At 54.2% G+C, this 26,816-nt stretch overlaps 1 protein-coding gene across 1 annotated transcript; it reads right to left on the bottom strand.

Annotated features, from left to right (window-relative positions):
• TMEM240 (transmembrane protein 240) lies at nt 1-26,816 on the bottom strand. Its single transcript, XM_067566771.1, has 4 exons — nt 26,717-26,816; nt 26,369-26,475; nt 8,244-8,452; nt 1-1,479 (listed from the first exon to the last, which is right to left on the bottom strand). Exons 1-4 carry the CDS (start codon nt 26,765-26,767, stop codon nt 1,331-1,333), a joined length of 516 nt encoding a protein of 171 aa, XP_067422872.1. The 5' UTR covers nt 26,768-26,816; the 3' UTR covers nt 1-1,330.

The raw sequence follows: 26,816 nt of genomic DNA, 5'->3' as shown, positions 1-26,816 counted from the left end.
CCTGGATGTGAATGCGTTTTTATTACCCTTAATTGCTACATTGAAACCTGCACTTAAGACTAGAGCTGGGCCTGTGTCCGATCAGTGTCTAAGTTCCCACCTTCTGGCGCAGGTTCTGGATGAACCGCTTACAGAAATAGGAAACACTAATGGGGGGTTTAAATCGGGGATTTCGCTTTAGTTCTATTCGCCTCTGCTAATAACCCCCTTCTTTAAAGGACGGCCTTGAAGTATGACCAAACTGGCCATGCAACTGTGCTTGACCTTCAAAGAATTAATGCAAAGAGCGAGGCAGCTCCAGGGGCTACTCCCACCTCTGCCACTGACTCACTTGTGTGACCTTGGGCAAGTCACGTCACCGCTCTGTGCCTCAGTTTCCCCTTCTGTCTCATGGGGTGATATTTCACTTCCTCCCAGGGGTATGGTGAATGACTTAACATTAACAGAGGAAGTGTTGGGCCTGATTTTCCCCTTGCTTACACCGGTCTACGTCAGGTGTAACACCACTTAACTCGGTGAGTTTTATTCTTCTCTCTCTTCCCATTGATGTCATTGGCTCAATTCTCCTCTCATGCTGGTGGAAATATGGAGTAACAGCAGCAAAGGCAATGGCATGACACCAACATACAACTGGTGTGAGATGGAGCAGGGCCCAGCCCTCCCTTTGCTGCTAAAATCTCATTCCTCGGTGAGTGATTTTTTTTGCAGCTTCCTAAGGGACATTTGCTTAAGGCAGGTTTCACTGTAGACTAACCGGAAGAACAAATCAGCTGTATATTTCTAAACATCATCTACCTCAAAAACAAGTAAATAAAAGCCAAAGGAAAAAGGCCACTGCACCTTGGAAACGCGCCAGCATGAGTCCCCATCCAAACCTGCGGCGGGATGAATCATCCTAACAAAGGAACCATCACGGAGCAAAACAAGAGGAAAGACGTGCTAGTTCTCGCCTGAGAATCGTTACGTCTTCTGAGAGTGGTCACCTAATATCCCTAGGAGAACGGATGCCAAAAAAGGTACACTGGATGTGCAGGAGAACTTCAAACAGTGGGGATGGGGATTTGGAAGTATAATGCAAATCTCTTTTCCTTTTTTACATATATACAGAAGTCCGACAAGAAAATGATGAACACAGTGCAATGTCTTGGCTGCCTTGCAGCCAGAACTGGCTTAGTTGTGCATTCGCAGTGTGCCTCAGAATCACACCATAGAGAGAAATAAAATTGTGTCCGCCACGGGCTTCCATACAGGAGTGAACGCAAAGCCGGTCCCGTAAAAGCAAAGCAAAGTTGTAAAACCTCGCTGCAGTCTCTGGAGGGGGAGGTGTTCCTCAGAGGTGTCGGGGGCTGGGATGCCCGTTATGGTACAGCTTCTGTTTGATGTGCACCATGTTCCCGGTGGCTTCCTCGTACTGCCTGTGGTGACGTTTCCTGAACTCCTTCAAGTTACAAAATTTCGGAATCCAAGACCAAGAATTGTCTGGAAGGTGAAAGAAAAGAGGCGATTAGTGTCTGACCAGGGTGTAACCGCTCGGTCAGTGTGTGTCACGTCCCCCCCCCCCCCCACGCGCCTGAGCCACACAACATGAGCCTGTGACAGCCTCCGTTAGCAGGCTTTCACTCAGACGGTAGCTGCTGCTGCTTCTAGTTTTATGGGGTCCCTAGGACAGTCCCCCGTGTGTTAGCCAAGATGTTCTGAGGAGCCAGAGGCTGTCACAGCAGAAAGGAGGGGAGCAAATTTAGGGGTGAGAGAAGTGAGGTCCTGAGTTCGAGTTCCGGCTAAGCACCTGACCCATTGTGTGGCCATGGAGCAAGTCACTCCCTCTTTCCCTGTGCCTCAGTTTCTCCATCTGAAAACTGAGGCTAATATTAGTGAGAAGGGGGAGCAAATCCATGTTGTGTAGTAACACTGGGACAGTTTATACTTTTCAAAGCAGTAGTTTCAGGCAGTTTGCAAACTCAGGAAGACAATTTACCCTGAGGGCATGCTTGCTTCACAATTGTAACACTAGAATTTGTTGCATTTTTTTTAAAGAAAATTGAAAGCCAGGAGCAGAATTCTGCAGCAAGAGACAGATTCAACAGCTAGTGAATGGCAGAATTAACAGGGCCCTGCTAACAGGCAGTGTTGTCGCTATTTACTATCACCAAAAGGAGCTTCAGCCTGGGAAAGGATGAATGAAATGAGATAACTTTAGTAATTCAGCCCTTGCTAAATAACTGCATATGAGCATGGGGCACGCTAGCACCATTCATCACAGTACTTCACACTCACAGGGCTAAGGGCTCTTCAAATACTTCCCCAACAGCCAGTAAGTCCCTTCAAAATATCCCTAGGAGGAAGGCCAGGATTACTAGGCTCATTTAGCTGATGTGCAAACAGAGGCACAAGGAGTTAAGTGACTTGGTCCAGCTCACACACTAAGGGGCAGGGAAAGCTGGAAATAGAACCCAGGAGTCCAGAGTCTCGCTCCACTACTTCGCCTGCCAGATCCCCTTCGAGGAGTTGGAATGCCGTGGGACAGGAAGGAACCGGATGGATCATCACAGCGAGTCCTGGGCTATCACAGGCAAAATGTGCTATAAACCCACGACCTCTGAGCTGCCCTCCTGGCTCTGGAAATGTAACGTGCCGCCCAGCGCGCTGATGTACGCAGTGTTCATCAAACAAGCCGCGAGTTCTCTGAGCACAGCGCTCGCGGGCCAGGAGCTCCGGTGTGACAACGGGGCCGCCTCACTCGCCCCGACTGTGAACTCAACTGGCCAGAGGAAGGGACGGTTCATCCAGCGTCACAATAACCGGTAACAACCTCGCACCCCCTGGCGTGAAGTGGTTTCCATCATATGCAAGGTTTACAGTTCGGTTCAGTAGCTGTCAGCACCCCCACCATACAAGTTGTCCCAGCCCCCGCTGAGCAGTGGGGTGTTGGGAATTAGGCCTAACTGGTGAACGAAATAATGAGGGGCTGGGCTACTCCACCCATCGCTCCCTTTTGGGGGGACATCTGTAGCAGCAGCAGTCTTCCAAAAACTGCTGCAGCGAGCTTTGCCATCAGGGCTGCCACGCCAGGATCTACCACAACACGTTTGGGTCTTCATTGTCCTGATCCCGAGAGCTGTTCTAACCACACAAGCCAGAGAAGGACCCAGATGACAACACCACCTCCACCTGCTCTGGCTAAACCCCAACCATCACTGAGCTTGTGAAACGTGGTCACCCATTTCCGCCAATATGTGGTCTTTTCTTTCCCTACCTTATCTCTTCACTTCCCAGTCCCTCTCCCTTCACCTTCTGCCCAATAAGAGTCCGGCTTAGCCAGCCAAGGCTGCATATTTTGCACGACTGCCATAAGCCTGTGACTAAAAAGGCAGCCTAATGCAAAGCCCTCAACAGCCTGAGGCTGGCACAAGTTTGCCAGGTCTCAGGGCGGCTGATGGGACCATGTGCTGCACCTGTAATTCTCCAGGAGCAAAGTTGCATGTCAAGAGCAGCGACGGAAGCTGAATTTTCTAACTTTGCTGTTCTTTTCTTTCCCCTCGTGTGTTTTTGTGTCGTCTAGGACGTCGGATTGGTCTTTTAACAAAAACAGCTGCTGCCCATCTCCACTAACTACGGCTCTTTCCCCTAAAAAGGGCAGTTCTGACCAGCTTTGAAGCCAGCGGGTCTTTTCCTGCTAAAAAACACTCTCTGGAGAAAGGGAATGGGGCATGTTGATAAAATGAAGCCTAACTTTAATGCTTTACATTTCAAATGCTTTACCTATTTTCCCTTCTTATTCCATATCTTTAATAAAAGGTGACAAGGATTTTAAGTGGTATGTTTGCCATGGTACTGAGCAGGCTGAGGTCTCTGTATACCAAACACTGAACCTTGTTTAAAACATTTGATATTGGATGGTGACAGGGTCACGTTAACACCTTTGACTCTTAGCGCCCAGATATTGCAACCAGATTAATGCAACAGCTCTAAACTCAGCAGGAGCGCCGCCTCTCTCCCTCTTTGGGAAGATCATTTAGTTGCTTTGTGCCTCAGTTTCCCCTCTGTAAAATACGACTCGTGATAATAATTACTCTTTTAGCTCTTGAGACACTCATGAGTGGACTAATTAGTTGGCAAAAGGCTGTGAGGCTGGAAAGCACCATACAACAGCAGCTGGAGATTGTTAAAGCCTCTGCCGCCTCCTTGCAGCAACAAGAGGGGGTGTTAATTTCATTTCTAGTCCCGCTCAGCGATAGACACTTTATTTCACTTTTACTTCGGTTTTATTGGGTCATTTTTCTGTAACACCCAGAGTGTCAGTGACAGAACCCAAGTCCAACAATGGCTAATAATTCTCGCCAACGGAGCTGCTTAATTATTCCAAGTGGAGGCAGTCCCCATGCTGGGCTCCCAATAAAGGTGCCAGCTATGAAATGCAGCCCGCCTTTCTCTGAAGAACCAACTTTGCCTGTAACCTCTCAGGAGAGCAATGCAATCATGGGAGGCAAAATGAACAGAGGAAAATTGCCCCCCCTCCGCACTCCATTCTACTGAGCTGAGCTCCCAGACAGAAAAAGGCAGCTAGGACTAAAAACACTGTCCACCCACCATGGGGATCCTTAGTTGTTGCTGAGTCTCATGATATTTGGTGCTTTCCTTAAAGCCCCAGCTGCTGGAGTCAGGTGAAAATCTCAGCTCTCGTTCTTTTTGTTTGAAAGGGGAAGTTTTTCGCTTCTGTGGTTGCAGAGAAGAGCTTGAAAAATGTGACCCCCTAAAGGCTCAGAAGCCGGAAGGAAAATGAATTCCCCCTCTCCCCCCTCCCCCCCCGGTGGTTATTTTTTAAAAGACTCATAATTTTGGGGGGCCTAACTTTTGATTTTCTGTCGCGTGCCTGGGAGCGGCGAAGCAGTTCCAAGGTAGGATAAACGCAGACCCCGCCTTTCCTGGGGGAGCCCTTGACAAATGCCTGCACTGCCTGTCAGAGGTGCTCGGCGCAGGGGGTGACATACTCGGGACAGCCCTGCCAAGTTCCCGATGAGGGCTCTGGGCCAGCCAAAGGACAAGCTGCCCCCAGAGGGGCCAAGTCAGCCTTGCCCCCTTTGCACCATCTACGCTAGCACAGAGTGCAGGGCAGAGGTTCTTTGCGAGTCCCACTGGAGGCACAGGACCTCTGGGTGCGGGGCCATTCCCGTGTGGGCTGAAGAAGGCAGAGTGGCTGGAGCCTGGACAGGCCAGAGAGTGTGAGCATAACACACAGCAGCCCAGGGGGCCACAGAGGCAGGGCTGCAGCTGTCCCAGGAGCCGCACCAGCCCCTGCAGCTGCTGCACAGGGGAGCTGCATGCAGCCTCCTGTGCCGTGCTGGATCTGGCTCAGAGACTCCATCCTGGGTTTTATTCTAAGCCGTTCTGGGGCTCTGAGTCCAGTCGAGCTGCACCAGTGCAAACCGCCAGGGGAGACTGTAGTGTCCACCCTGCTTGAAGTCAGGATCCACTGCAGTGGGACAAGTCACAACTTTGCCCGACTCCACTAGGGCTCTGCCATGTGAACCCCAGTGGGGGGCAAGGCTTCAGTGACAGCCGCCTGGCCGGACTACGGGAGGCTCCGAGGAGCCACGCTGCTCAGTGGGACACCCAAGGCGAAAGGGGTGTTGTTCTTGGAGAAGAGTATCCTGCCATTTGTCCAGGGGGCACAATCCACTGAGTCCAAGCTCAGACCAGGGCTCCTGCCTCCTTCCCCAAGCCTGTGCCATGGGAGCTGTCGTTCTGCTCCCAGGATCTTAGCGGACTCCTCTTTGAGGGGGACCATGGTATTGCTGCTGCCGTTTTTTGGCTCAGGTCTTGTCCCCCAGCACTTTCCAGCATGGCTGACGTCACTCAGCTGGAGTTCAGGCCGCTGTGCTCCTGCAGCTCCCCCAGCACCGCCCCAGAAACAAGCAGGCACATTCCCAGGGCAACACCCCTGCCCGCAAACAGCGCACTCCCAAAAACACGCACGCTCACTGGGGGAGACACAGCCACACAAACGTGTGTGTATGCTCACACACACGCCCTCACACCAAACCACAGACGCCCACGCCCAGCAGCGCAGAACACACCTGTGTTGCACATACACAAGTCCACGCCAGCACCTGCACACACAGAGCTAAGCATGCGTGCGTGCAAAAATGCTGATTCACCAGGCACCCTGGGGAGGGGCACTCAAGCTCCCCCCCAGGGAATGCTCTTTGCATTCAAGAGCAGCCCTCCCTACCAACATTATAGCTACACTCTTTGCACCCCTATGCAAGTGACAAACTGCTGCTTCTCCCTACATAGCTCTTACCCAGGGTTGCTCAAAGCACTGGACACCAAGGGTGAGCTCCCTTGCCATATCCCAGCTCCATGTCACAGTCTTATGTGACAGGCTGTTCGAGGGAGTTATTTATTTTTCCCAGCTGGGTCCTATTTTCTCCAGAACAATTACAGCTCCTGGGAGGCCTAGAGGAGTAGACAGTGCAATTTACTGCCCTAATGAATCAGCGGCTACTTAACCCGCTCTAACACTGATAGGGCACATGTACACAGAAAAGCAAAAAGAAAAGAAGGAATGAAAGAAAAGCTAGCTAGAGCGAAGCGGTAGATGGGCCCTTTTCCCCTTTAAATTACTCAAAATTGTCCACGCAGACCCTTTTTACAGGGGTTTTGTTAAAGATTCCACTCAGTTATTTATACTGCAACCAGACACATAACTAAAGAAATCAGCTCTCAAAGACTGATGCTCCAGCCATCTCTCTCTCCTCCCATTCAAGTGCTAACCTATCCAGCCCTGCTTAGCTGAAGAGATCCCCCCAGATGATGGCCTCAGGTGGGATGGCTGGAGGCAAGGCCCCATCATTAGCTATACCTTAGATCTTGCAAGACCCCTCTCTTCTGCTTCAGAATAGACAGTACAAGAGTCAAGAGACATTGCAGTTCAGAAAGTGCTTGAGCAGGTTGCTGGGGATTTGGAAGCTCTAATGAGAAATTAATAGCATTTTGATGGAAGATTTGAGAGAGAGGCAGTCAGGTCCCTAATTAGAATTTTTTATAGGTTTGCACATAGAGCTTTCTTTTTAAAAAAATAATAATTTAATAGACATTATCAACCGGCACTTAGAAAGTGTAATTTACAAAGACATTGATTAGACGATACGATTTCAAGTCGCCCTGCATTATTTTTAATCAGTTTTCGCCATTTCTTTTTCCAGTCACAATGCCAGGAAAAGACTGTGCTGGGAAACCATGGGACTAAAGAATCGGTATCTTGCACCTTCCCTCTCCGATCTGGGGTTGGCCGCTGCCAGAGACAGATGCTGGACTAGCTGGCCCACAGGTTTGATGCAGTGTGATGACTCCTTTGTTTCCTATACCTCGTGCACTCAGCTAAATGTGGTGTCCAGCCCACCCTCTCCCTCCTGACTGCTGCCGTTGCCTGGTGGAGGGCCCCAGCAAGCAAAGCACAGGTGACCACATCTGGAACAGCAATGTTGATCAAGCCTCAAGACAGCTTCCTATGAGATGACAGGGTGTGTATGTGCACATGTGAGAATTTCATCAGATCACCACGAGCCTGCATGTACATTGAATTTCTCCCTTCCACCAACATCAGCTTCCCACCAGAAGTTGATGCCTTGCTGTAAATATATACATGTTAATGTATATAACACAAGTTCCATGCAAATTTAATCTTTCCATCGAATTCCCAGGATGCCCCAGGTTTACACAGACAAGACGGTGGAGGTTGTATTTTTTACTGGACCAACTTCTGCTGGGGAGAGAGACAAGAGCTCTGTGTAAGCTCAAAAGCTTGTCTCTCTCCCCAACAGAAGTTGGCCCAATAAAAGATATCACCTCACCCACCTTGAATCGCTAATATCCTGGGACCCACACGGCTATAACAACATTGCACCCAACAAATTTAGACATGCAAACAATATGACTTTCCACATACGTTTCATTCTCCAGCAACCCCCCCCCCGCCCCTTTGCTCTGCCATGTGGTCACAAGGAAATGTCACTTTCCAGCAAATCCCCTCACAGTGCCCTGTATTTTCATGTAAATATTTACAGGTTCATTTCACTTTCTATGCAGAGAGCATTAGAATTCAGCCAAACAAGCCTGTGACAAATTAGCCAAAACTACAAACCCTCTGGAAAGAAACCAGGTCAACAATTCAAACTTCCTTTGATGAGCCGCAGGAATCGGGCAGAGTTGAGGAGTACAAGAGCTCGTAAGGAGGCACTTACCGTACCGTCGGCTGGTTCTCCAGGCTCGCACAGCATAATGGAGCACTCCATCCATCCACACCAGAAACCAGCTAATACAAAAGCCCAGCAAAAGTCCCAGCATCAGATCAATCTCCTGCTTGGTTACATTGTCAGTCACAAAGTAATTCTCCGAGGAATCCACCACCGATTGGTCCCCATCGTATGGAATGACGTAATGTACATGATGCCTGTTGCAGGGGGGACATAAAAGGGAGAAGCATCAACAAGGGATAGTAGAAAACATGGTCCATTCATCAGCCCCTGCAGTCCAGGGGGCAGGTCAAGCACTTTTTGGTCAATGTTCTACCAATGCTCGTTGGAAAGTTGTGTTTTCACGACTTTTATTTTTAATGTCAGCGGAGGCAGGTTTTTAAAGAGGGAGGGTCAGTAGCATGCGCACAGGGAGTCAGGAACTCATGTTCCAGTTCTGACACCGACAATCTCCTGGACAAGTCACTCCCCCACCCTCCCTCCGTGCCTCAGTTTCCCTAACTCTCTCATTAGGTTGGCGTGAGATTGAGTAGTCAGTTTTGGAAGATGGAAATCCTTATAATAGGCCAAATGTGCAACCAATGCAACTTTATTCATGTCAGTGGATATGCACCCTCCTATGTCATTTTGATCCTGTATACACTAACATTAGCATAGTTTATTCATGTAGCACTGGCGATACAGACACTGTGCAGACCCCACACTGATGGGCGCTGTAAAACATCCTATGAGATGCCAATGATTTTATTGCAAATCTCATAATATTGGTGTTTTCCTTAGCGCCCCAGGGCTGAGTCAAAAGACTATGGGAGAAGCACAGCTGTCATGTATTTTTTTAAAAGGACACCACTAGACACCGTGGCTGCAGGGAAAAACTTGAAAACATGACCTGAGTATGTCCTAGAGGCTCAGACACCTGCAGGCAAAGAAAAAGAACCTAGACTTTATTGGGTGGTTGTTGGGGTTTTTTAAAGTCTCATGATTTTTAAGCCAATTTCATGATTTTGTTTCGAGTCTGAATTGTGATTTTTTTTTAAACACTTTGGCCCTGTCTACACACACGCACCTACCAGTACAGTTTAAGCACTACAATGCCCCTTTCACGGGCACAGTTATGACAGTGCCTATAGCAGTTCTTGCAGCCCTGGGTAGCTCAAAAGCTGGTCTCGCTCATCAGTGTAAGTCTGTCCCTCACCCACCTTGTCTCTCTTCCCCTGCTGGACACTCAAGAGGCTGCTGTGTTTGGGTCCCACCACGCTGGCCCAATGTGCTGTTAAGCACCCCGGGGGCTGGGTGGGACTCCTGCACTCTCTCTTTTATTGGCCTCTCTGGCCCGCTTCCTGGGCAAAGCCCCTTCTCAGAAGTCGGACCTCTCAGTTCAGCTGCCCTAGGCCCCCAGGCCCAGTGCTGATCCCCAGGCCCCACGAGCAGGCCATTTCCCCAGGTTTATCAGGGGCACATGAGGGTTGACGCACACAAGACACAGGCTTTGCAGAGGTTGCCAGCACAATTCCTCCTTTTGTTAGCTAGCACCAGAAATATCGGCCGCCAGATCCACCCCAGCCCTGCCGGATCATCCTCGCCAGGCCACCAGGCGCTCTACCTGCCCGCAGGCGGCACCCCTTCCCGTCCCCTCCTGCCCCACCCAGGCCAGGGCACTTCGGGGGTTCCCCTCTGCAGGGGTAATGAGGGGGCTTCCCCGTTCCTTGCTCAAGGCCGAGAGGCGGGCGGTGGGATCCCCCTGGCACCGCAGCCTGGCAGCGGCAGAGGGGCGCTAGTGCGGGGGCTTTGGGAAAGACCCGGCGGGTTAATGCCGGGCGACGGGTTAATGCCGGGCGGCAGGCCGGGCTGGGCTGGGGGAAGGCAGGCGAGATGGGGGCACGGGGACGGGCCCGGGCAGCGCCGGCATCCCCGGCCCGGTGCAGCCCCACCCCGCGCACGGGCCCCGGCGTCTCGTGATAGTGCCGCGGTGGCCAGGCCCCGCCGAGGGGAGCTGCTGTGGGGCGGGCCGGGGCTGGCAGCCGGGGCGCCCGGGCAGAGCCGCGCTTGGTCACCGGCCCCCCCGGCCCGCCAGGCCGTCTGGCAGAGAGGAAGGGGCCGCGTCACACTCGCCCGCCCTCAGCGCCCGTCACCCCGGCCTCGAGCCGCCATTCCCGGGGAGAGCCGCCGCCGGAGGCCGGGGAAGAATCGCGCCTAAAGATGGACACAAAAGAGCTGAAACCAGCCCGCGGCGCCGCGGTCGCGGAGCTGGGGGGGCCGCGGCCCCCAAGGAAGGGCTACCGGGGCCAGCCTGTGCCCCTCGGAGCCCCGGGGAGCAGCGCCCGGCCCGGCCCCTTCGCGCTCCGACCCGCCTGCGGGGAGCTGAGCGGCCAGGGCTGCCCCCGCCTTTCAGGGACTCCCTGGCGCTGACAGCCGGGCCGGGGGGGCGGGCAGGCAGCCCGGCTCCGGCTAGCAGCGGCTCTCAAGGTGACCGTGTCCTCCGAGCAACAGAGCCGGCTCCCCCCTTTGCTTTTCATCCGGGCCCAGCCAACGCCGGGCGAGAACCAGCCTCCTCGGCACAAGGGCAACCCCAAAGGCTGGGGGGGGGTGCCTCCCTCAGGAAGGAGGCTCCTTTATGGGCAGAGGTAAGACTAGGGGCAGTTTGGCCCTGGGGGGTCTCTGCCAAGGGAACAGGCTGGATCAGCACCTGGAGCACTGACACTTGCAACATGCACAGCTCAGCTTTATTTCCCCCCCCCCCCCCCAAGAAAAACTCGGGGGGGTTCTGTGCCTATTTCCTTGCATTTTCACCACCGGCATGCAGACGGGGATAAGGTCATCCGGCTCTATGGGCACTTGCATCTTTAAACTTCAAGGGAAGCAGCATTCCCCTATATACAGGGAGCCCCACTAAAAATGCAGCTACCTCTGGGGCGGAGATTGCCTTCCTCTAACCAAAGACATCGAGGACACAGCCTAGTCTTAGGACAGAGCCACCTAGCCACCTGAGCGTTCAGGCCCCATTCACAACAATCCACAGGGCTATTGCTCCTGGTGGAGACCGGCATTCAGGGCTTCAAGGGACACGTGCATATGCAGCTGGGGCGAGGCCACATGTCCCTGGCTTAGAAAGAAGTTCGCAGGTGAGAACGTGCTGACTCAGCATTTCCTGTGCCCCCTGAGAGCCCCCTAGCCTATGTCAGTGCCAGCATGCTCCCACTGCGGGGTTAGTCAGGGAAGGCACATGGCAGCCTCGGTCACGTCCCCTCCAGTGTGGGAGAGGCGAGATGCCCAGTGCGCCCTGCATGCCCTGAGACTCGCTCCACATCACAAGACTTGAGCACCAAGAAATCTCTTGCAGCACTGAGCGCCTTCCGCTCCAGATTTCGGCCACTTCCGAGAGCCTAAACTCAGACGAGCCTCCACTGTCCCTATTCACAGGAAAGCCCCAAAGATCAGGCTAAACCATAGATTATAATGGCCCAGTTATTTTTCTCTTGGAAGAGTCATCTGCCAGGCTCCTAAGTACCTCATAGATTACATACAGCCACCAGCCCCCCCCCCCCATCACTTCATGCATTACTGAAATGCAGCCACCTCTGGGTTGGAACGGAGCAATTGTTAACAGCACTCAGCAACACCACACAACAATTATTATTTGTAATGCAATAGCACCAAGGGTCCTAATCAGAATCAGGAATCCACTGTGCTAAGTGTGTATCCAATGAAAAGTGCAGATTTAAGGAGGCAAAATGCACCATGGACTTGAAATTGAGAGGGGTCAGCAGGGTTAACACCCCGACTTCTAAAAACTCAGCGGTGGCGGGGACCTCAGTTGTCCGTCTTCTTTGAAAGATGAGCCATCCGGCATCAGAGCATCAAGTCATGCTGCGGGGCTGATTCACTCCACCTTGACTCCTCAGCCTGTGGCATTCGAATGGTGATTGCTAACACGCAAGCAGTTTTTTTAACACCGGTGGTTTAGCAGTGGAATAGTGTGCCTGGGAGATAACATTGATTACTGCCGCACACCTGGCCGTGGGTCTCTACAGTGCGTATTCTTGCCAGGAAAGGCTCTAGAGATACCATCACCTTTCCTTTGTCCGGCACAAAAGGTGAATTCTCGCAGCTAATTCACAGGTTGTGGGTTTTTTTATTGCCAATTGGATCGAATCCTGGAGGGGGAAAAAAAAACCTGCCGAAGTTTCCATTTCAGCCTCGGTTGTCAGGGCTGGTGCCGGCATTACACACGAGCCATTGATATATGAGCACAGAGAGCTACGACTAGAACACACAGGTCCAGGGGCCCTGCTGACCTAAAGGGAGGTTTAAAATGAAACGTGGACGAGACAGCTCCCGGGGCTGGGGGGAGATGGAGAACGTCCCCTGGAGAGCTGAATCTGGCCCAGTGACCACATACTGGTACCATGTGATGATGCGAAATGAATGTGGGTGAGTCACCTCTGCACCGGCAGAGGGCATAGTGGCTTCTCCCGCCCCTATGCTGGGGCTAATCCAGCCCCCGGCACAAACAGGAACAGCAGTGAGGGCAGCCCTGGGTTAGCTGGGAGGTAGGACTGCCCTGCCCATGCCCTGAATGCCTGGGGCTCTGTGGTGGGACGGGACCTGGAGCCTGAGCTGGCTGGGGACCCCTTATGCTGGAAGCATTCCCCAGGGGCGCTTTACAATGGCTTCACCAGTGTAAACTGGTCAGAGCGTGACACTGCAGCTCCGCGGCACTCGAGCACTGCGGGGAGCAGGCTGGGCTGAGTGGGTCTTGGAGACTGAAGTAGGTGAGGGGGCAGAGGGAGATGCCCTGTAGGGCAGGGCCAAGATCCCTTGCCCAAGCCGTGTGGGGGAGCTGGCACTGACCACAGCTGGAAACCAGGGCTGCTGGGAAACCAGTGCTAAAGACCCAGCAACGGAGAGAGGAAGAAGAGGTGGGCTGGCAAGGGGGACGCAGCTCTGATGGCTCATGCGGGGAGCGCCCAGCGTGTCCCAGCCCCTTGGTGCTCTGGGGAACGGTTCAGGTTTGCAAACTCCTGCTCTCAACATGCGCCTGGCTCTGCTGCTGGGGGCACCGCCCGGAGGGGAGGGGAGGAAAAGCTCCCACCAGCTGATCCGATGGCACTGCAAACCTGCAGCCAGTGGTTGTCCCCAAAACGCCCTTGGGGACAGATTAACGCCCCCTCTGGGCCCTTTCTGGCAGACGGGCAAGGAGTCAGCCAGCACAGCCCCTAAGGGAACAGGGTAGCAGAGAAGGGGCTTGGGAGCCAGGCTGCCTGGGTTTGGCCACTGATTTGCAGCATGGCCTAATTTCTCAACAGTGGCTTCTGAAGTCACCCAGTTCTCAGAAGCTGCAGGTGCCCAGCCCCCTGTGGGCTGCCCCAAGGTTTCACAGACCTGCCTCACCAGGGACTTGGGAAGGGTTTGAGATGGCCAGGCCCACGCTAGGCTTACTGCAAGTCACCCGGGCTTTGGAGCAGCTCAGCACCACGCGGCGTGGGTTGGCTTGGGAAGGGTGTCGCGGTCGGTGCTTTTGGAGCAGGGAGTCCCCGCTGGGACTCTCCCAGCACTCACCCAGGGGGCTGAGCTCGGCTGGCCTCTTCCTCGGCTTCTGGCTACTAGAAGGCAAAGGTTTGGGGCTGCGAGGCAGGCTCCTGGCCTTCCCCACGCTGCCAAATACGTTTTTAAGCCAGAGCTCGCCGTCTTGTGCTCTGGGCTGGCGGCGGTGAGGGTTTTAGCTGCCCCCCCAGAATACTGCACCAGAGGAAGAGATCATGCTGGCCGTGGCTGCCCTGGGGCCTGGAAGCTGGTGTTGATAGCCTCGGACCCATGGCTGGCAGCTGGCCATCTCTGAGAGCACTGGCTGTGTTGCTTTCTCCATGTGCCCTGTACCTCTCACACAGGCATCACTGACCCAGCAGCAGCAAAAGCCAGGGGACTGTGTCCCTTAGCTGCTGGCCCAGTGGCGTGTACAGCCCTCGTTTCCAGGCCGTTTGCTGCAGTCATACAGCTCAAGGCTCAAACCCCCGGGGGCTGAAAGCGACCCAACTTTTAGGGGGGGTTTAAATCTCAGGATTTTTAAGCCAATCTCACGATCATTGGGACTCAACTCTGGGTTGGCAGGACGATCCTGGCAGGGCCAGGAGAAGGGAGATGGGCAGGGCAGAGAGAGGCGAAGGAAGGCAAGCGGGGGGTGGTTGGTTACACAGCCCCTCCAGTCTCAGCCTCTTCTCTCTCCCCCCCCATGTGACACAGTTGGGGAGAGACCCCTCCCCCTACCTGCCCCAGACTCCCTTCCCCAACCCAAAGCACCTGGTCTCTCTTATTTGCAAGGTGCTGTCAGCGGGCTCACTGGTGTACCCAGCACACACACAGGCCCGTGGCCCAGCGGGGACACCCAGCCAGTACTCCAGCTGGAAGAGCACTGGGCGATACCCAGGATGGGGGCTCCTGGGTGAATCCTGGAGGAGGAAGGAGAGGGCAGCCTGGCACAGCAGTGTCCCGGGGGTCCCAGGAGCATGGAGCTGCTGGGAGGGAAGAATGGGCGTCCAGGCACAAAGGGGCAGAGTGAAGCGAGTGCAGGGCACGAGCGGTAAGGACAGGGGCAAGGAGCTGGCATTGGACACGGGCACCAGGAGACGGCGCTTGGTGAATCACATACATAAGGGGCCAAATTAAGAGAGGGGTGTAACTGGTGGTGCTGGAGGGCATAAGGTCCAGGTCCAGGGGGCAGGACCGTAGCAGAACCAACAGGAGGTAGGAAGGCTGAAGATGCAAGAGAGTCAGGTCCCCCTCCCCCCTGTTCTCCTACTGCTCGATGCCTCCCTTGGCACGGGCACCTCCTGGGCACCTCCTGACACCAGCATCTGCACTACAGAGGTGCGCGTGCGAGAGAGCGCACACGCCTGGCATGTGATGCCCACGCCACTTCCCACAGCTCAGGGAACGCTCCAGGCGCAGAGCACCCCGTTCACATGGAGCACACGCAGCCTGGGAGCCCCACTCCCCTCGCGCTGCTCCCGGTTCACACCAGCGGGAGGAAAGGCGAGCAGAGGCTGTTGAGTGGCTCACCCGTCCAGGGGGGCTCCAGGTGGCTGGGAGGGCGGCCTAATCTACACATTACAGAGGCTGGCTCACAAGGAGAAGGCTAGTGGTTCTCTCGGGGTCAGACAGGCCTCCATGTCTCCTCCTGCTTTCCCATGGCTGCCGGGCAGTTTCTCTTCAATAAGGGGCTGTCTAGAGAAGGGTGATTTGTTCTGGATGAGTCGATATCTAAGCTTTCTAGGCCAGAAACTCTTTTTTCCCCCATGCTCTCCCTCACTGACAAAGCAAACAGGTTTTTAAAAAGACACCATCAGATCCTGTCCAAATCTCTTTTAAAATGTGAACTGAAAAAGCTTTGGAAAATAAATCAAGGTCCAGTTCCTGGTCATTAAAGATCCATTAGCAATTTTCACCACAGATCCAGACCAAATTCCAGTTTGGCTAATTACATCCCGCCTCCATCCATTGGCCCCGCCCTTTCAGCTGGATGCAGCATTCTTCTCCATGAGCTTTCCTAAAAAAAACTCTTGTGTAGCTTGCTGTGATCCCTTAAAGAGCTGCCACATCCCACCCAGAGGTGGCTGCACTCCAGTGGTAGGTGAAAGAGCCCCGCCATGTAGAGCTATAGACTGCTTCGCGGCTGGAACGTGCAACAGAAAGGAAAGGACAGATTATTGTCAGCAGGGGGTGATTCTGAAATGGGATAAAAGGCAGATTTTCCAACACTCTCATTAGGCACCTAAATTGGCCAAAGAGACGCTGCCGGGTGCTCAGCACTTCTGAAACACTAAAAGATGCAAACCAGCCCCTCACCTTTGTGGTTGATCCTGTCTCAAGACTCCAGCATCGTCACTGAGTTTCAAAGCACGCTGGGATTCCCCAGGGAATGATGGCGGATGATAAATGAGGACACGGAGGCTAGAGTGAAGCCCTGACTGTCAGACTAGCTCCACCAAAGTGGCGGGTGCTTTTTCTTCAAAGCAGCGCGAGATGCTGGAGTGCAGACAAGCTCAAAGGGTCCTTCCAGTGACCTTGTCTGACCTTGGTGTGTCCCTCCCACACCAGCCGGCTTGGCTGGCTGCTGCAGTCGGCGTGCAGCTAGGGGAGAACTTCAGCGAAATAATATCGATCTGTTCATTGGAATGCCACGAAACTGGTCGTGTCTTTTCATTCTTCTCCCCGGCAGGGACGGCAGCACGGCCTGACGCTCCGGCTCGTCTCCAGTCCCTCGTCCTTTCAGGGCAATCGCATCACGCCTCCTGGCTCCGTGCCGCAGGGGCTGCGATGTTGTTGTGGCAGCCCGTCCCCTCGCCCAAACTGGGCTGTCTGACTCCGGCGCTGGAGAGCTCGCCCTGCAGATCTGCATCACTAGCCGCCCAGGCCTGCCAATCTGCTGAGAAACAGTTGCCACCGGGCCCACCGGGCGCAGCAGAAACCCTGCTGAGGACGTGTGTTCAGCTGGTGGCCCGGGACAGGAGTCCCCACTAGCAGTCTCCGCTCTGACTGACTGTGCAACCTTGGGCCAGTCGCTCACTTTCCTCCCGCCCCCCCCTGTGTGCAATGGGGCTAGTGGGCCCGGCACACCTCGGCCTCGCTCCACGGGCAGTGATTCGCAGCAGCTCATTGCGGGCTGCCCAGCAGAACAGCAGCATTTCCTACTCACGGGGCCCAGGGGTAAATGGCTTCACAAGGCCTCAGGGGACAGAGGCTCAGCAGCCCGGTGCGATTGAGTGCCCCACCAAAGAAGCCAGTTGCTGGCTGGGACGGTGTGGAGGCCAGGAGTCTTGGCACTCAAGGGAATGCTGCTCTCTGAGTCCGGATCCCGCGTTCTCCTTTACGTTATATGCCCACGCGTCAGCTTCGTAGGGACGGAGCCCTGGGCAGGAATACTCGGGGGGGGGGGACGCTCACCACCCTGCAGAAGAACCATCTGCAAAAAGCTCAGCTCACATGTAGGCACCTAAGTGAGTGTGTGGATTGCAGGAGAGCTCCGTGCTCGCGCCAAGACGGCACAGACCAAGGATGGCAGAGCTGCCCAGAAGGGCAGAGGGTGGTTTGCCCTCCACAGCCCATTCCTCCCCCGACCGCTGGGCACCCCGTGTTACACACATGGAGGGGGTGTGTGCTGCAGGTCCTTGTCCACTAGGAAACAGACAGAGGGGCCAGGTGCGTGTCACAGAACAGCCAGGCGGGACCAGCCTTTGCTGCTACCCAGCGAGGCCAGATTCAACCCAGCGGCCGACAAGCCACAGGCTTCATAGGCCCCCAGCAAGCCCCTGAGCCACAATGCAAGCTACCTAGCCTGCCGGCAGGCACATGCCACCAGCCCCCGGGGTGTCTGCTTCATCCCGCGCTGCAATTCTCATAGCAACCGGCCACCTTATTAACCAGGCCTGATTGGAAGACCCTGCTCCATCTCTCTGCCTCCCTGGGACTCTGTGAACCCAGGGTGGGGCGCTGTGTCCCCCTCGACTAGTGGCAGGGTCAGGCAGCGACTGACAATCCCGTGACACCCTTAGCTCTCGGGGCTGGCGCGTTTTGCTCAGGCCATGGAGGGTCTCATCTTTAGATCCCGAGGGGCCGGGTTTGATGCCACATCTTCCAACACACTCCGGGGGGGTCACATGACACACCATGCAGCTATTATTGCTTCAGCGGGGGGGAAGCCGCACCAGTGTAAATGGTAAACTCTCTACACAAGGGGCTGGCACAGCTACCCAGAGACTGGCCAGCGCTGGGACAAACGGCCCGTGTAAGCCAGGCCCTGCTGCCACATGGCCCGTGGTGATGCTCTCAGAGGGAGCCCCGGTGCCTTGCCTGCACAGGTCTCAGCAGCATCCTCCTTTCTCAGCTGCGCTGCTCTGGGCCCCATCACCGCCGCCCCACCCGCCTCTGCCAACCCCCAACATCCGCAGCGGATGCCAAGGTCTCTCTCCTATTAGTGTCACGATGGCTCCCTGATCTCTGCCCCGGTAGCCGCCACAGACCCAGCACAGCCTCCGTGGCGCACAGCTGGCGCTGAGATGCTTCCGGCCTCCGGCTCTGAGAGGTTACACAACAACTTACTGAAGGCCAGGCAGCAAGCCAGCAACAGCTTGGGGGACAGAGCACGGGAACGTTGGCTCCCACTGTCTTGCCCTGCTCATTAGACCACACTTTCCTTCCAGAGCCAGAAGCGGAACCTAGCTCCTCGCACTAACCACTAGACAACACTCTCCTCCCCAGCACAAGTGGACTGAAAAGCAACTGATTTGCTTTGGCTAGGCCTGGGACCTGGGGAGCTCTGCCTAAGTTTAGCTCTGCCAGAGGGGAGTTGAATAGCAAGGGCTTGTCTACATGGGAACACTCAGACAAACTAATCCATATTAATTAAAGGCGTGACTGTAAAGTGGATTCATTAACCACATTAAATCCAGGTGTAGAATTAAAGTGGCCTTCATTTCAAAGTGAATTAAGATAAACCAAATTAAGGCCACGTTAATTCTGAGTGAGAGCCAACATGCAGGGATTTAATGCAAGTTAGCTACCGCACTTGAAAAGATCATTCAGATGAATTTTCCTGAAGGTCCGTGTGGACAAGCCCTAAGTGTCCTACCCGACGACTGATCAGCAACCACAGGGTACGGCTGGGAGCAAAGCAACCCCAGCATTGACAACCTTGTGCCCTTTGCAGTGACAAAGAAGCTGCCCTGAGGCCCCCAGAACTGCAGCTAGCGATCTGGGGCTTCCTGCCAGGATGAGGGATGTCTGGCCAGTGCTCCAGGGCCACCGGAAAGCGTGCTTTTCCTCCATGAAGTGACTGTGGACAAACGGCACCTGCTCTTCCAGAGCCACTCTTGACCACATCAGGTGTGTTCCCAGCCAGCCCCACGGATCCGAATGACAGACAGAAGCCATTACTCCTCTGCTGCCAGTCCAGCACTGGGAGAGGGCGCGGGGGGCCTATCCCGGCTCGTGCAGAGCCAGCAGGACTGGATTACGCCCGGGCCACCCGCTTTCTGCCAGCACTGCACTGAACACCGCAGGGCAGCCTGGGTGTCCCCGCGGGCCAGCTGAACCGTCCTGACTAATGGCGGTGCCGGAGGAAAGAGCCCGGCGTGGTGCCCAGCGCCTCGCCCGGCTGCCGTTCAGGAGAAGCCCTAATGTGCCCCGCTAAGCTGAGCCCCTCCGCTCTGGAGTCAGACAGGCAACAGCTAGCGAGCCCCGCAGACTGGGTGCTGGTGCTGCCCAGAGCGGGAGGTCGGAGCCCGGCCAGCGTGCTACCCTTACAGCAGTTGGGCCCGGAGGGCTGCAGATCTCCAGCCTCGGGTGCAGAGCTCGAGACGCATGGGGATAAGGAGTGAAAGCTCCTGCTCTCAGGCACAGCACCCACCCCTGCTCCTTGGGGGCCAGGCAGGATGGCAGGACCCCTCTCCAGGTGGCTGTTCCCTCCCTGCATTGGGACCGCGGCTTTGGTCCCACTTCAACCCAGCCTGGGGCAGCAGGATGTGCAGCTTCTCTCCAAAGCCCCAGGTGGCTGGCCAGGACTCCACCCAAACACACCTTACCACCGTCTCCTCCCGTGAAGCCTGGGATTCACGAGGGATCTGCGCTGGGGCCTAGAGTCAACCCCCCCTTCTCTCTGGTCCAAGCGGGTGCAGACCGGTGCCTATCCGATCCGCGTGTGCAGCAGAGATGCTCCGTGCAGACGTCGGTGACAAGCCAAGGTCACGAGGATCCCAGCCGTCATGGTGTGCAGCTAACCAGACGCCTCTGAAGGGCTGCAGGGAAAACCGCAGCCTTTCCCCTTCCCCACGGCTCCTCCGCTACGGGGGGAAAAAGGGGGAGCAACAAGCTGGATGCGCGCAAACGACAGCAACGTAATCCCGGTCTCTGCCTGTTCCCAGCAATGCCCATCCCACTCAGAATTCTGTGCCAGAGTGGCGGTCCCGCTTGACAGCCAGCTGGATTTGTGCTTGTTACCCGAATATCCTGGAGAAACCCCTTAGAAACCCAACACTGCAGCCACGGCCCAAAGCCCCGCCATCTGCCCCGTGTAAAGTGCCATGCTACGATGCGATGCTGCAGGCACCAGGGAGCCAGCCAGGGGAGATTTTTAATGCCCCTCTGTAGTTGGCACTGGTGTGACCGCAGCTGGAATACTGTGTCCAGTTCTGGCCCCCACAATTCAAGAAGGACATTGATAAACTGGTGAGGGTTCAGGGAAGAACCATGAGAATGATTAAAGGATTAGACAACATGCCATCCAAGTGAGAGACTGCAGGATTAGCTTATCAAAGAGAAGGTGCAGGAGTGACTTGGGCCCAGTCTGTAAGCAGCCACAAAGGGAACGGAAATTTGATAATACAGGGCTCGCTTTTCAGTCTAGGAGGCACAGGTCTAACACGATCCAATGGCTGGAAGCTGAAGATGGACAGATGCAGACTGGAAAGAAGGTACAAATGTTTAACAGAGGGGCAAGAACCGCTGGAAGAGCTACCCAGGCTTGCGCGGGATTCTCCATCACAGGCTGTTTTTTAAATCAAGAGGGGATTTTGTCTAACAAATCTGCTCTCATTCAAAGAGGAGTTAATTCAGGGAAGCCCTGCGTGACGTGCTGGGCTGGAGGGCAGGCGAGATGGTCGCAATGGTCCCTTCTGGCCGTATCAGCTAGGAATCGATTCCTGCTTCCCTCCTCTGCGTGTGAACACCCAAACCGAACGGCCCCTTTCCAGACCTCCGCTACACAAGGGGCTCAAACTGCATTTGCCACCACTCCACAGGGGCCTGGCCCCAAGCGCTGCTTTGCTGAAAGAACGACCATGGCCCATCCTTTGCCAGCCTGGTCACAGCCTGCTTTGCCCATCTGCTGTAGCCCATCTGGTGGAGACTGTACCAGAGATGCCCCCCAACAGTTTGCAAGCAAGGTTATTATAACCATGCAAGATGGCTAGGCCCTCACACCATCTCCCCCCCAAACCAGGCCGCGAGCCCTGGGGAGTACCCTGCGTTAGCAGCTCCCTACAGTGGGATTATCACACCCCAGGCAAAGGCCAAAGGCCTTTCCTTCAGCATCCTTCTGCCTGCCACACCTGCCATCCCGCTGCCACACAACTCTGGGGGGCTTCTGTTCCCAGGGCCAACATGCCACATGAGCTGCTCTGGGGCATCCTCTAGTGGTGGCTGCATGGCACTGCTTAACCACTGCTTCCAAAACAAAAACCCATAGGAAATTCCCTGACTTTGGCGGGAAGGTAAAGGCAAATGGAGGGTAACCCCTGAGCCGGGCACTCGATGAACTTGGCTAGTGCCATGCTCCAATTCCCTGACGTGCCCAGCAAGGCCTGATATTCCCTGGAACTGTCACGGCCACTGGTATCGTACAGCACAATAGCCCTACACGGCACCATAGGCCAGCATTGAGGCCCGGGGAGGTGCAGAGACCTGGGCCGTCAGGGGAGCGGCCGAGCAAAGATTGACTGAAGCGGGGTTTGCAGGAAGGGGTAGGTGGAGGAGGCGGCTCTGCACGCGGGGAGCGAGTGGCTGCTCTGGCCATGCATGGCTGCATGCAAACGCCATGGTGGGCGAAGGAAGGGGAGGGCCGGGGGCTGCCCACACGCCACGCACAGGCTCTCATGGGAGTTCTGCCGGTGGAAGGTTTAATTTAACAGGTCCAGCCCAAACCGGGCCGTGTGAAGGGAGGAGAAGGACTGTCAAGGGTGAGGGGTCGGGGGAGGATGGGACGAGCAGAGATGGGGAGGATGAAGAGGGCCTGGGTGCATGCACAGTCAGGACCAAAATATGATGCAAAGGATTAATCTGGGGCATTCCCTGACCCTGGGTTCAGAGCCCCTTTAGTCCCACTTCTGATGCAGCTGGGGGTGGAGGAGGGAGACAGAGTTTACAGAGGACTTCTCAAACCTCACAGATTCCAACCAACAGCCAACACGCGGGGAGAGGCCCCCTCCCCAGGGCCCTGGCAGTCAAGGCAGGACGTGCTGCCCAGTTCTGCACCTCTGCACGATTGACATTAACGAGCCGGGCGCTGCCAGGGGGTGCCCACTGCAACGGCTCACACATAGCTACCCCAGGGACAGCCACCAACCAGGAGCTTCCACCTACTCGGGAGGCTTGAGACCAGAGTAGAGAGAGATTAAGGACTGCAAATACAGCCGCACGCAGCTTCTGCATAGGGAGTTGTGAAGACAGCGTCCAGGCCGGCTAACGGCTGAAAGCACAGCCGCATTTCCAACACACACAACTTCCTGCCTAGGGAGGCTGGAAGAAAAGCGAGCAGACAGACAGAGCAGGGGCACTATAACTGCAGGCTCGCCTGTCTCGCACACCCGCCCCCAGCTCACAAGGGGCGAGGTCTAAGAGGAGAACACAGCTTGGCAAAAGGCTGCACACAAGTGTCTTTTTGTGCCTTCTGCAAAGCACCCTCTGGTGCTATCACATATGAATGGTGCTTGGCTTAGCCCCAGACAAGGTACCACACTGACCATGCTGCTTCCTGCACACACGCTGCATCACCCACGTCCCCCAGTCCTGACCTGGCCTGGTCTCCCCTAGGCACCTTGGGCTCCATGGCCCATTCAGTCCTTGGCTTCGTGCTAAGGAACCCCTCACCCAATCACTGTAGCGTTGGGGTGCACTGCGGAGGGCACCAGCAGAGTTTATGCTGGGGTGATGGGTTTTGAAGGGAGGGACCTTCCTCTCTAGGCACTGGACTGGCCACAAATTGGCCATCAGAGGATGACCATTGTCAGTCCCTACCAACCCGAGCTAAGTAACCTTGAGGCGAAAGGCTCCATAGCCCCCGCATCCTCTTGTCTCCCTAGCTTCAGGAAGGTGGCAGCAGGGGCTGTTGATGGGGCAGGGGAATCGGTGCTGGAGAGCAGAAGCCGTGCCGCATGGTTTAGGCAGGGGCTGCTGGCACCGCTGGATGTCACAATCTCATCTTCGCACGCAGACGAGACCCCTCTGCGCTCAGAGCTTCAGGGATAGGCTCATAATTGTAGAATCATCTGCTCAGTTTTCTCCTGGGATTGGAGGTGCCAGGGGAGGGAACCACACACGGACACACTCAGGCTCAACGATTATTCATCCTTGTCAAGCCGCCTCCCCACCGAGGAGAGGACGCTCCTGATTCTCTCCTATTTGACACGCGACCAGTAAAGATCCTTGTTATTTGCGGGAAAGGAGCCCCCTTCACGTTTCTGGGGTGGGGCCAGGCCAGGCCACCTCCAGCCTGGGCTCTGAGAGCAGAATGTACTTCACATGCAAGGCCAGTCCTGCAGAAAAGGCGCTCTCTCTCTCTTGCTCACTCCCTATCACCGTGAAAATAATACAACCAGACTCACAGAATGGAAGAGGGAAAAAACAATCCTGGATTCATTAGCTGGTGAGACTATAGCTTTATAGACTGAACTGGGGAGATGGTGACAAAAAACCTCACAACTGATCTCAGCACATTTCCCCGACAGCATGTGTCTCTGATTGACTCAGATTTCATCCTTCTCTCCTCTCCTTTTCATTTCTTAGCCATTCACTCATTTTCCTGGGAGTACATCTGGAGCCACAGGAATTTTCTTTGAAAAGGATTCTATTTGTTTCACACTAGAGCATTTACCTGGTATCCTGTGATTAATAATTAGCATCACTTACATGGCATAGCTTGGGCCAGATTCTCAGCTGGTGTAGATCAGCCTAGTTCCATTGACTTCAATGGACCTTCTCTGCTTTATCCCCATTGAGGACCTGGCCACCTGTTCACAGCACTTCATCAGCTGATGAATCTGACAAGGCAGGTTTAATGTGCCCCCATTTTACAGACGGGGAAACTAAAGCACTGAGCAGTCAAGCAATTTGCCAAAGCCACATGGTGAGTCAGTGGCAGAGCTTGGAGCTGAAGGATTCCAGCCCTGTACTCTGTCTCCTCAATCACATTGGCTCCTGTAGCTTGCCCTTTAAAAGCCTCTCCTACATCTAGATATCAGAGTGTAAATACAAATGACTCCATCAATTACACACAGCCAGAACCCAATACCCAACAGGATTGTTGTGTTCTTAGTGCTCTTCGTGTCGACAATAGCTATTACTTCTTCATATGGAAGGAAATTGGTGATATTCCCCAGAATTTGGCTCCCTTTTCTCCTACAGCCAGGATTGTGCTAGGAGGTTTGGAAGATGCTTTTGGTTCTTTCTAAGAAATTAGGCAACGTCTCTCTTTGGGAAGGGCGGCCGTAGATGGATGTGTGTGTGTTTGTTTACATTTTGTCTCTGGTGACAGGCACAATTACAGGGGAGAGGGGCACCCCCACCAGGTTTGAGCCGCTGGGACACTCTGGAAATAATAAGATATTACATCGTTCCTTCATCCCTGAGGAGCCCAACGTCCTTCAGAAGCTACATTTCATTTCTCCCCCCAGCTGCGGTGGGCAGGGAGATATTGGCGCCAAAGCGACTGGGCGCACTCCTGCCCTTGTGAAAACTGCCAAGGGAACTTTAATGTCACCCTGAACAATCATCTGCCCAGCGCAGAAAGCTACGTGGCAATCCATGTATAGGCTGTGTCAACCCACCCTTGGTTGCACCTGAGGGTCCAGGCAATCGAGGTGTTTTGAACCCAATTACTAGGCCACGGAGTCATTCCCTTTCAGGACAGCCCTCAAATATGGCAGCCCCGGGTCCACGCACTAGTCACGAGAAGCCCTTGAGGTCTTGCATGGAAGCGTTTTCAGTCTGGGCGCGGAGCGCATTCAGTCCTGCCCCGGCCCCCTCCAGCAACCTGTCTGGCTGTGAAGGGTGCTCTCTGCCTTGGTGAGGGTGGCTCAGCTGGGCTAGAACTGAAGCGAGACCATTAGAAGGGAGCAACCCTGGTCCTCTGGGTAGAATAATGCCATGAAAGGAGAGGGCGGAAGGCCAGAGGAGCTTCCCGGGGTTGAACCCCTCCCCGTCCCGTTCAAGGGTTAAGCTCTTCCCTGAGGACACTGAAGGTGTGTGATGCCTTGAGAATGGGTTGCAGCCGCATTACAGCACCAGCCCAAAGAGCTAAGTTGAAGGACACCTTAAAATCAGTCCGTGTGCCAGTGGAGAGCTGCCTTGACGTGACCTTTGGTTGGCATCAAATCATACCCACATGGGCAGGAAATCATTAGCCCAAGCCAGCAGGTAACAATGCCAAAGTGGATCATACAGAAGTTTGGAAAAATCATAGAAAATGGTCTCACTGCAGATATTCATTTCTAAAGATCTAGCCATACAAAGCTCCATGTATACAGAATAGCCATCCATCCGCGAGCTACACAAAGCCTACCTATACAGCGGCTATGTACAATTTAAGAAACGTTACTTTAGTTAGGGGGGTGGCGGGGGAAATTAACCTCATTGTTACACAATCATAAATAGTGGATTTATTTGTCCGGTTGTAATCTTATACCCAAAAAAGGCTACTTACAAAAAAGTCCACTGTATTCTTGATTTGTTAACCAACACACAACAGCCCAAAGCAACAACTTGGCTACACCCCAGAAAGCACCAAAATAACCTTGTGAAACAGACACGTCACAAAGAATTAAAAGCAAATCAAAGACTAAAAAAACGCCAACAGCAAACACCACAAAGTGACCCTGTCCTCAAGAGGATCGTCCCCTCCTCAGCAGAAAGTCTCCCAAGCAGGAAAAGGTAATTTGTTTGAAACCACAACAAGACAAACAGCAGCCCCCTGTGTCACACACACAAATAAATACCAGGGTCTCTGGTGACAAGGAAACAATAATGACAAGTGTTGAGGCAAAAGTTACTCTCTGTTCCTGGGCCTGACACACACAAAAGAAAAATGGGATGCTAGGCTCAGCGCAAATTCTAGTTCCAAAAAAGTCATCCTGCTCATGCAGAAGGTTGCTGTGGATATACATACAAGACACATTCAGAATGCAAAATGCTAAAACCTAGGAGTGGAGGGATTTATTGCATGCTGTTTGCTGGACGCTCCGTGTGGATGGGGTTGCGCCTTCTGAGCTCCTTAAACCCGTCCTGTGTCTTCCCAGTGAAATGAGTGGGGGGTGGCGGGGATGGTAAGAAATATCATGCGGGTGTCTTACCTTCCACAGTTGCAGTGGCAAACTCGATCTTCTCCTCTTAAATGCGGTAAGATGTAATTGTGAAACCGGTCCAACAGCGCATTCATGTCCATCAAGCAAGCTATTGCCTGTAAGAGCCCATAACCAAGGCATCTGGTCAACTCTAGATGATGGAATAAAACATTGACTCTAGTTTGATTGCTAAAGACTGGAGCAGTCATAACAAAATTAAATGCTGCTTTTTAATTTTTTTTAATGGGACACACACACACGCACACACACACACACACACACACACACATCAAATAAACTAGACACATTCTAATGTGATGGGAGGAAGGAAATAAAGTGATAAGCAAAATCTCTTACCATAACGATAGAGGCACCCAGAATCATGAAAATCATGGTGTTTGCATTCATGGACAGCAACTGGAAATTGACAAATGGTTTGTCTATTTCCCCCCTCCTC

This window comes from Emydura macquarii, unplaced genomic scaffold (assembly GCF_026122565.2).
Source record: "Emydura macquarii macquarii isolate MOO-44397 ecotype Brisbane River unplaced genomic scaffold, CSIRO-AGI_Emac_v2 contig_2768, whole genome shotgun sequence".
Classification (NCBI taxonomy): Eukaryota; Metazoa; Chordata; order Testudines; family Chelidae; genus Emydura; species Emydura macquarii.
The sequence above is the reverse complement of the archived record's forward strand: the minus strand, read 5'-3'. Positions and strand labels throughout refer to the sequence as shown.